General features: G+C 39.7%; 1 protein-coding gene across 1 annotated transcript in view; it reads right to left on the minus strand.

Moving 5' to 3' along the window:
* The window catches only part of Cep162 (centrosomal protein 162), a 65,717-nt gene extending 54,902 nt beyond the window's left edge, over positions 1–10,815 (minus strand). The window contains exons 1-5 of the mRNA XM_029481969.1: positions 10,650–10,815; positions 7,702–7,848; positions 7,226–7,409; positions 5,363–5,430; positions 844–1,030 (exon numbers count right to left, since the gene is read on the minus strand). Of these exons, the coding sequence (XP_029337829.1) occupies positions 844–1,030; positions 5,363–5,430; positions 7,226–7,409; positions 7,702–7,848; positions 10,650–10,815 (752 nt within the window). The remainder of the gene's footprint in view (positions 1–843; positions 1,031–5,362; positions 5,431–7,225; positions 7,410–7,701; positions 7,849–10,649) is intronic.
* Between the last annotated feature and the right edge of the window lie 81 nt (positions 10,816–10,896).

The following is a 10,896-nucleotide window of genomic DNA, read 5'->3' on the forward strand; positions in this document are numbered from 1 at the left end:
TAGAACTTCAGTTTCTTAGTATTTTGATTTTTACTCAGCTCCTTGGGAAGGTTCCATATTAGTATGCAGAGTACACTTTCTTGATAAATGGTACCATCATGCTTTTTATTGACTAATTTTCATAAAACACTGAGATTGCCAAATTTCAAACATAAATACCACTAAGTTTCTAAAGATATTGTNAGGTCACACTTATTTTTCCGTTAATTTAAAAATCATCTTGTTTCTTGCAAACTGAGTGATACATATTCACTTAAGAAATTNTAATAAATACNTTAAAAATGAAAGCATTTATGTACAACCTCANTGTTTCTATTTAGAGAATTTACAATTTTACATGTTTAAAACATTTTGTTCTAACAGCNCCCCCAAAAGACTGTCCAGATCAAGACCAAATAATAAACAGTGACAATCCCATGAACTACTACTGTATAGCTTAAGTGATAAATGATAGTGCACAGGTAGTATTTAATGGCAGCCCTAACACATTACGGTAAGAACTGAGGGACGGCAGAACTAGAGAGCAGCAGCCGATGTGCGCAGAACAGCTTGGCTCCTTATCTTAGCCACATGCGTTCCAGACTCTAACACTCTCCCTCTTACTGGTCTGGAGAAGGGGCATTTACAGCCTTTCATAAGGACACAACTTACAACAATGTCAGTTTCAGAGACCAATCGAAAAGTAGCATTAANACTGTATTCAATTTCTAAGCTTACCTTAAGGAATCAATATAGCAAAGGCCATCTTATACAAAGAGAGCATCAACCATCATGGTTGTTTAATTTATACTGACACCTGAGACTTGCTTAGTTAACAATGAGCAAGGGTATGAAGAACTCTACCTCGAGTTTTCATACAGCAGGTCAGCCGAGCTGATGAAAGCAGACAAAATGGTTGAAGGACAAGGTACCTGTTTGGGAAAGCTGTCTTTTCCTGACTCAGAGTTCTCTTTGGGATGGGTCTCTTCATCTTTAGTGATCAAAGGTTCATCAGTATCCTCAGCATCTTCAAAATCATCACTGTATGTTTCTGAAGGTTATTGTTAGGAACAGAAGGGTCACACTGTCAAGGTCAAATTTTAAGAAAGGATTGCTGGCTTGCACAGACGATAGCTCTAAGTACAATCCATTGAAGTGACAGCATGAAGGCACTTCTCTCGCCCCCCACCCCCCCCAATGAGTTCAATTTAAAATTAGGGTTATTTTATTTTCTGTACTTTGTCATGTTCCTTACATAAATATTCGCACTACTGGACCTCTGCTGTTCTCCAGTCCTGGACAATTCTTGCTGTAAAGCTCCTAGATGTCTTTGTTCAGTGTCTTTGCAGTGGAAGGAAAAGGTGTCTCCAAGTCAACTGATTTCATCTGTGTACTCATGGGGAAGATGGGGCAGGAGTGATTTGGCCACCATCTCTTTCATCAGTTTTTAAGTTCTTTATTGTTTTTAAATCAAGAGACTGACTGTGATCAGTGGGCTGAAGGGAAGGAACCCTTTCTCAGCATGGAAAGAGTTATGGTGTGGGTGTACACAGTAGTATGTAAAAGTAGGATAAATAACAGTGTTTAAGAGTGTGACCTGGGTCCAGGAGCAGGGAGGCCTATATTCAATGCTTTACCCCACTACTTTCAGCTTCAGTATGGTGATCTATCATAAAACCTCAGGCCTTGAAGTTCTCACCTGTAGAGCTGACAACAGTACTTATCTCAAGGAACACAGATCTGAGAGCTAAGTAGTATTTAAGGAGCACTTCATGTACAACATGCACAATTTAAGGGCAAACATGATGTGTCATAGTACCGACAGGATTAGAGCTAGTTTTGCTTCATCTGTATTAGAAGTTAACGAAGCCAGACATCCCTTTTCTTTGTCTTTCTCTAGGGTATTGTACAAGCTAAGCAAGTACTCAGCCCTTTCTTCTAAATGGGAAAATTGCTAATGTGCATTCTTCCAAACTACACTTTAATATTTTCATTTAGTAACTGAAAAAGTTATAGGGAAATATTACCATACAACATATGAAAGACCAGAGTCCTTCCTAGAACCTGTCATGAGGAGAGCTGGTGTTAAGTAAGGAGGAAATGCCATTGGTNAGTACCCAATCTTGCCAACTACGGATACACTGAGAGTGTGAGTCTGTAGGATTCTAACCACTTTGGCAGAAGGATATTACACATTCAAGACAGTCTCTTCTATTAACTTCAAAATTATAAATTTCAAAACAAGATATGTTCTTAAAATTCAGATAAAGCAAATCATAGACAATTAAAAGTCTAAATGTTCCTTTATTGACAAATTTATCTGTAAACTGAGTAAAATGTGATCTGAAAACCCTTTTTCTGTCATGCTAGAGTTAAAGAAACTGGATTCAAATTTTATTGTAAACAATTTGACAAAATATATGAAGTAATTGCTTTTAGACATGAAATAACTGTCAGGGAAAATGTGATTCTGAAGAAGCATAAAGAGATGAGACGAGAGTCCATAATCACGGAAGGTGTGACGGTTTGGACTATGGGGGACCGTGGAGAATTTCCATGAGTTGGGAAAAGAAAGAGTTGAGAAAGGCTGAGAGGAGCAGAGGCTGTGTTACATTAATGAGGCAAGGACATGAGAGGTAAAGAGTTCCAGAGGAGACCNGCATGGGTCACTGGGTTGGGGGTCCTTCTGGGTGTCTGGGTGGTTACTAAATACTAAACCCTCAGTGTCAAGGCTGTGTTTGAACAGTTCCCTCAGGTCACACAAGTCAGGGAGACTTTTCAATAGTAACCTAAGTGAGTGGAAGGACCCCATTTATCACTGTGGACTTTCAGAAGAAACCTCAGAAGGGAATGCTGCCTGTGTAGCAGACAAATGGTTCTCACAGCAGCTCTTCCACACCCTGCTGAGCCAAACAAGAAGTGCTTCAAATTGAACGCATTGCACGACTGAGTGTCTACCAGGGTTAACACCAGAGGAGTGAAATCCAAGTAATGTCATAAAACCCACAACATCCAACAAAAGAAAGCAAAGAATGGGACCCCACATCCACAGCAAGCAGCCAAGAGACTCAGAATAGAACAAATCATATAATTTATAGGAAGACTGACATTACAGAGATGACAAAAATAAACATTATGAGGAGAGTGGAAAACTTAAACCCCAAAGAACTTCTAGGGGGAAAAAAAGAACTGACTGCAAAGCAAGCAGACTAAAGAACGAAGANGTGGCCACGAAGGCTTAGTACCAAGAGCTGGTGTCTGAGAGCGAAGTCCTTCGAAGGCTCTCAGTGGCCTGAGGTGAAACTCACTGCTCAGCACCTGTGGTGAGGAGCACAGGATGGGCAACAAGCAGTCATGGGACCCGGACGAGGGATGACACAGCACAAAATGGTGGCACAGTGAAGATGCTAAACATCGCCAAGCAGGATGAGGATGAGAAAAGCAGCCTGGATGGTCAGAATCTGAAAGTTACAGTACGGAAGTAAAGAGAAAATCTTATAAACAAAACCAGGTGGCAGGCAGCACAGTGTGCCTGCACGTCCATGTTGTACATCTATGGATTCAACCAACTGTGGACAAAAGTGTGGAGACAACCTGTGTGTGCACCAGACATTGCACCTTTTCCTCTCTGTCATCACTCTGTAAACAAAGCAGAGTAACACTGTTTATGCTGCACTTACGGGTATAAAATAAGCAAACACAGAAGTGACACAGGACACATGAGGATGTGCATGGGTCAGATGCCAATGCTAACCATTTAGTAAAATGAACCTGGACATGTAGTACCTGCAGGGGACTAAAGCCAATAGCTCCAGATCCCTAGGGATGGTATACACGTAAAGTAACTACAGAAAGAGCTGAGTGACTTCATGAGAAATGTAGTCAGAGGAAAAACATTGAAAAAACCCTCAACTACCTAAAAAGCCTACACTGAGAAATTGTCCCTTCCTTTCCTGTTACTTGTTTTTCAANAGGGTCTCACTACAGAGTCTAATCCAGTCTTTAACTCAATTTCCCTGCCTCAGCTTCCCAAGCCTTGATGTGAGCCGCCNTACCTCATATAAGACATTCTTTATAATGAGGTAAAGAATATTTTCAAGNAGTAGAGCTAGAAGACTTTGTTCTTAACAGCAGCATGCACTTGGTGGCTTAAAGAGGGTTCCTCGTNCTGAGGAAAACAGTAGTGTAGAAACTATAATCTGTGTCCAGAAATACAGAGTACAGGACCTGACGGTAAGCGTGGAGCAAGGCAAGTCTTCACAAGGACACACTGCACTCCTTCAAAGACCAACAACAGAAACAACATAGGCTGTATTTTAAGACAAGTAGAACAAAAAATACCTAAAAATAGGCATCATGAGGGGGTTATTTTGGTATTATTAAAATTCATATAAAGTAGAATATTATTGAGAATACTCTAATAAGGTAAAAAATGTGTNATTTGTAGGAACTAAGACAAAAATACAACAAAAATGTTTAACTAAAAAAGCCAACAGAGGGAATAGAATAGCATTCTATAAGTAAACCAGGAGAATGCAGAAGAAAAACAATAAAAGAAAACAAGCTGACTGTGAAATCCAGGACTCAAGAAGCCAAGGCACAATGATTGATGTGAGTTCATGGTAGGCATAGGATATATAGCAACATTCTTATTTCAAAAGACTAACAGTGAAAACAATGCTCATAACTGTAAACAGCATCTGTAAAGGGTAGATGCTTACCAACTACACACCAGAGCAGACCATCAGAAAAGCAAAGCCCAGCTAGATCAAACCTTTTTTTTTTTGGTTTTTCGAGACAGGGTTTCTCTGTGTAGCCCTGGCTGTCCTGGAACTCACTTTGTAGACCAGGCTGTCCTCAAACTCAGAAATCCACCTACCTCTGCCTCCTGAGTGTTGGGATTAAAGGCGTGTGCCACCACGCCGGCCTAGATCAAACCATTTTAAATAACACACACACACACACACACACACACACACACACACACTTTAATACAACACCTGGCAAAGACAGGAAAATCTCTGATTTTAGACCAGCCTGGCCTACTTAGTGAGTTTAGGGCTGGCCTGCTTTACAGAGTAAGTTCAAAGCCAGCCAATACTGCCAAGCAAGACTTTATCTTTAACATAAAGTCAGAAGAGAGAAAAGGTGTTGCCTCTTGGCACCACATATTGGAGGTTGCTCTGTCCTTGGATTCCCACAATCTCTGCATAAAACTCTGCCCAGCTTCAACACATGAGGCAGNGGTAATGCTTAGCTGTTGANATAATAACACAGGCANTGTACTCTCTGCTTCTCTGAGAATCTCCCTCGACAATGTGGTTTACCTTTGCAGTACTGTTCTCATCATGTCTGTGTTATATCATTTTCTCAGTGCAGTTACCTGGCAGTTCCTCGTGTTCTGATTCATTCTCACATCCATCTTCAGCTGGCTCTGAATTACGTGGATATCTGGAATAATATTTAACATGTATTATTACAGGTTAATATATATTCATACAATACAATGTTGTACCATATGTTTTAAATTTTCTAGAAATTTAAAATTCTAAATTATTTCTTCCCAAGTTCTACCAAATTTTTACCAAAACTAAAAATTGGGGAGATAGAAGGAAAAAAAAACCTGTAAAAACAAAAAATTCTTAAGACAAAATTAAATTATAGAAGCATAAATAACTAAAAGAAAATGCTATTTTTCTTAAATACAAACCACATTAATTTTATATGCGTGCATNTGATGTGTATGTATCATCCCGTGACTCAGGTAACTCTTCCTCAGAGATTAGGAACGAGGAGATACGAGGAGAATTAAGTAAAGTTTACAGGAAGGACAAAACAACAGAAGTCCACGAAATGAGGTTAGCATTTATATGCTAGTAAGAAATCTAACTCTTAATGGAAGCTGAAATGTGGTTTGCAGTGGTTTGGACGACAGTGGNCCCCATAGGATGATATAGTTTACTATTGTTTCTCAGTTGGTACAACTGTTTGCGAGGGTCAGGTATGGCCTCGTTGGAGAAGCTGTGTTACAGGAAGGAAGAGTCTTTAAGGTTTCAAAAGCCCAGGGTTCCCAGTTAGCACTCTGGGCCTAGTGCTGTGGATCAAGATGTGAGCTCTCAGCTGTTCCTGCTGCCATGCCTTTGCTCTGTCATCATGGACTGTAGCCCTCTGGAATTACGAAGACCCATGTACACTCTCTTTTAGAAGTTGCCTTGGTCACGGTAACAGAATGTAACTAGGGCAGGGCTCTGACCTGGGTACTGGCATGGCTGTGAGAAATACAGTCCATTGCTTCTGACTGAGGACTCCTGCTAACTGTCACTAGCTACAACACTGGAAGCTTGTAAGCATACTGCTGTGTTGGAACCCACAGCCCACTCTCCTGGTACTGCTGTATCTGCTGTATCAGAGAGCAAGCATCTTTAGAGTTGGCTACAGTTTCCCACAGATACTCCCAACTCTTTTAATTCTACCTTTGTGTTTTTAAAATTCCAAACAAACTGATTTTCATTTATAAGAAGGTACACAACTATATGGATAGTTAAGCTAAGGAAGTTAAAGGCCTTAGCAAAGATTCAAGAATGGCAATATCAACTATGCACAAGAGTGGCCAGCTCAATCAACTAGGATTTTTATATAAACGAGGTTCCTGATAACCAACAGAGTTANATGCACAAAGGTACAACACAAACCAAACCTGCCTTTGCTTCTTTTTCTAAATGCAAATTTATAATAGTTTCCTGGATTTTTATTTTCCTTTGTTCATAGAAAGTAAATGTCTCTCCTAGCAAAGACTTGGCAGTGTACAACTATAGTTCTGATAGTCTAGGTATGAAATTTCAGGTATCTAAAGGCAGAATGGAGATTCAACTACACCTTAACATACTCTGTTCATACATAAGAAAACCCATGACCATAACGAACACAGAACAGTTAAAAAGATAAAATTTGAGGTAGGGGAATGGCTGTTGGTAAAGTGCTTGCCGGATAAGCAAAATGACTTGAATTCAAGTCCCTGGAAACCATACTGTGTGCCTGTAATCCCAGTGGTGACAAGTTGAACACAGATGGATCCCTGAAGCTTGCTGGTCAGCCATTTTAGCTGAACTAGCAATCTCCAGATTCACTGAAGGCATCATTTCCAAAAAAAGAGGCAGAGATGAGATTTAATTTGTCTGTTATGTTTATCTACCAGAATTCATGAACATATAGAAAAGCACAAAATTAATGTTTTTATTATATTTACCTATGTAAAGCTTTCAATTGTGCAGAGTCATCAGAATCTAGTTCTTGATTTAATTTCGAATAATCAATAGAAGACGTCAAGCCTTTCTCAAGCCTGGCAAAGAACTGCTCTTTCTCCTCTTGTTCTTCTAATGTGTCCAAGCCCAAACCAAGAGTGCTATGATGGGGCTCAGAAACAACCAATTCTACAGAGAAAGGAATGATAAATAATTTTGTTAATATGCACAACTTTGATAAAATTAAGTAATGCTTTTATGGATACTGTACTAGAACCTCCCCCCCCCTCCCCCCCACCAAGCAGAGGTACATAAGGCTGTAAGTTTGAATTTCTCTCTAAGTTATGATTCTGACTCTCTGGGGAGAGCATTGACCTGTCTGTATGACTGGTGATGTATGCTGCAGGACAGCTGAGCCCACTGCTACCAAGTCTCTGAAGTCCAGTAACAGTGACTTCCTGACTCGTACCCCACGTCTCACCATTAGCTTCTAAGCTGTCAACACTTAAGATGGAGGTTCCACTGCTCTTAAGAAATTGAACTTTTTCAGCAGATTCCTCCTCTGTGTCCACAGCAGGTTGATATGTCTTCTTTGTCTTCAAATAGCTCACATTTGTTCCAAGCAGTCCTGGGGACAAGACTTTGAGTTGGTATTCATATTTATAGTCAGGGAGATATATCCAGGGAGCTATTATATTCATAATGACAACAGAAGAATACCGTCTTACTAATTTTGTGCATAATGTCTACAAAACAAATCTGTCATACTACACAAAAAAATAACTAGACCTAGAATTCACAAAAAAACCCTGTAATTCTGTTTGATTACAATACCCTTAATTTAAAAAAGAACACTTTTAAAATTTGCATAAGATTCCTTTATACAGTTTTGCTGCGTGAAGTAGACTGTGAAGAGTATGAACCAGCACACAGAACTCAAGGTGGGGGTGCAGGACATAAACGAGGTCTAGACAAGATCCTTGTTGGTTTAAGTGTCATTTCAAGAAAACACCAAAACATGTTTGAAGTAATCACTCTTTAAATACTGGGAAAGTGTCACTCCTGGGTATGTGCAATATTGCTGGAGGAGGGGGATGATTTCACAGTCTCTAACATTTGTGAATGTTTCCCTTTCTCGGAAACGGAGATAAAATGGTCATATTAAAAATGTTTCATGATTGACTCCGGTTATAGTTAGCTTCAGCTATCTACCTGACACAAATCCTTGGCTGGATTCCGGAATCAAGTTCTTTTATGGCTTTATGTGAGTAATAGTCTTACAAGGTCAGATTATAATTTGTGTANAAAGTCAAGATCTGCCCACAGATACTGCAGATGACTAAGTGGGAACCACAGTTGGGGTGCTGCTGTGGCAACTTCTCATTCTGGCTCAAGAGATGTGACCGAGACAAAAAAGGCTCACCAGAGACAACACAACAGAAACTCACAGATAATGTAGTTACTGACCAGCAAGAGAATTACAGTTTCACTTACTAGGCAAAACCCATTAGCCTTATGACAATCAATCAAAAAAAAATTCCAATATCCAACAGAATTTGGTCAGCTTTAATGTTTAATGGTAGCTACTCAAGACTGGTAACAGATGTGTCCCTCTCCTTAGGATGGGTAAACAAGTCTCTCAGACGCTTCTTTGATCTGATGGCAGGACGCCCATCTTGTGAGAACAATAATGCCGGGTAAGAGAACACACTCTGAACTCACTAAATGCTTGTGACTGGGAACTCTAGGTGGAGTATAGTGAAGCTCTCTTGTGCGCTAGTGAAGGCAAATGGGTTTGTGCCTTGTCTAGTTTTCTCTGCTTTTTTACTGACTACACCTACTTTGGATTGAGACCTTCTTTTTTAAAAAACTGATAATTTTAGTTGCTACAGGCAAGTGTTTTTGTTCTAAAAGCTATTCTTTCCTTTTGGAATATTTGCATATTTCTGTTCTGATTTAGCATCTTCTAGGGGAAAAAGGCTTCAATGCCTTGGCAATGATTTTCAAATTACTTTATCCTTTGATATTTTTCTTATTTATTTATTCACTTTACATACTGATTGGAGTCTCCCTCTTTTCCAAGTTCCTCCCCTCCCCCATCTTTCCTCCTCTTCTCTTCTGANGAGGGGGAAGCTCCCTACCCTCACCAAGCTAACCCTGGCACATCAAGTCNCTGCAGGACTAGGCACATCCTCTCCCACTGAGGCCAGACACGGCAGCCTAGCTAGGAGAACAGGATCCTCAGGCAGGCATGATATCTTTTTTGAACACTAGCAGTAAAAATGATTTTATAAAAGAATTCTTTATAGGCATTCTTAGCATTGTTACATGAAGCCCTTTGCATCTACACAAAGCTCCCAAGTCCTGGAGTGCCACACAAGGTGGAAGGGCCCCTGTGGTGTTCTAAGCTCAAACAGAACACGTGTGTTAACAGGAAGCTAGAATGGCTACTAAGGACTATGTGACGCAGTGACACTGAGTCTTACTGGACAAGGAAGAGGAGACAGCAGAGAAGCGTAGGCTATGAAGTCAGGCCCAGAGGCTGGGATNCAAAGGGGTTTCTAGAAGACAGAATAACTGAGTGTGGCTGGATCACATGAGGTAGACAGAGCTACCACTGGATTATGTAGAACCTCAAATGTCACTTTAAAGAATCNGGGTTCAGTCTTGTAGGGGGTGGGTGGGAGTGGGGATGAAAAGAAAAACAAACAAACAAACAAACCTGAAACAACAATCATAAAAGCCATAGGTAAAAAATCTTCCTGTAAAGAGGAGAAACAGAAAACAGAAATTCTATTACTCACCATGGTTGTGCTTAACCCGACCCACAAGTACTGCAAACACAGCAGTAGTTGTTTTTCTTTACAACTGTAGCAGCAGCATGCACAGAAGTCTATCATACACAGTGTGACTTGCTTCAGGTCATAGATAGCACTATCTATGATGTACTCCTATTATATATGTAAGCAACACGTAAAGTCACATTGCATGTGACTGGGGACACATAAAATGTGACTGGGGACATCTTGGGAAAAGTATAAAGACATGTCAGAGAAGATGAATGCATTTGTTACAGTTGAGGAAGTAAGTTGCTTTTCATGACTTATTAGCAAACTGAGATTTCACATTATACTTATTTGTTAATTGCTTACATGAATATAGTGGCAGATTATATACTTGATTTATCTCCTTAATTCGAATGTATATAAATGATGTTAATGCAAACTAATGCAAAAGGCGTTCTCAGTTGCATAACGTAAAACAAAGTTGAATAATATGAAAATCAACTCAAGCCTCAGAAATCCACGACATTAGTATTGTTTCCTTTATGGTGCAGTGGTGCAGTAATACAGTCTAGACTGAAAAGTCTTGACTGACCTCTTGTGGTCAAATGATTTAACACAACAAGAAAAATTTAACAGGCTTTACCATCATCTTCAAAATCATCTTCGGCTATCCACCAAGGCACTGGGTCTTTCTTNTTCATTTCTTTGTTGTCTTCATTAGGTTGTCTAGGTGTTTTATTTGAATTTTCAAAAGAATCATCTGAAAGCTGAATTAAATACAAGTTACTAACTTTTAAAATCCACTTCATATGACAAAGCCTCAGATATTACTACAATGTTTATTTTTCTTTATTCTCTCAGCTCAATTATCATGTGAGCCTGAGTGACAA

Source organism: Mus caroli, chromosome 9 (assembly GCF_900094665.2).
Source record: "Mus caroli chromosome 9, CAROLI_EIJ_v1.1, whole genome shotgun sequence".
Classification (NCBI taxonomy): Eukaryota; Metazoa; Chordata; class Mammalia; order Rodentia; family Muridae; genus Mus; species Mus caroli.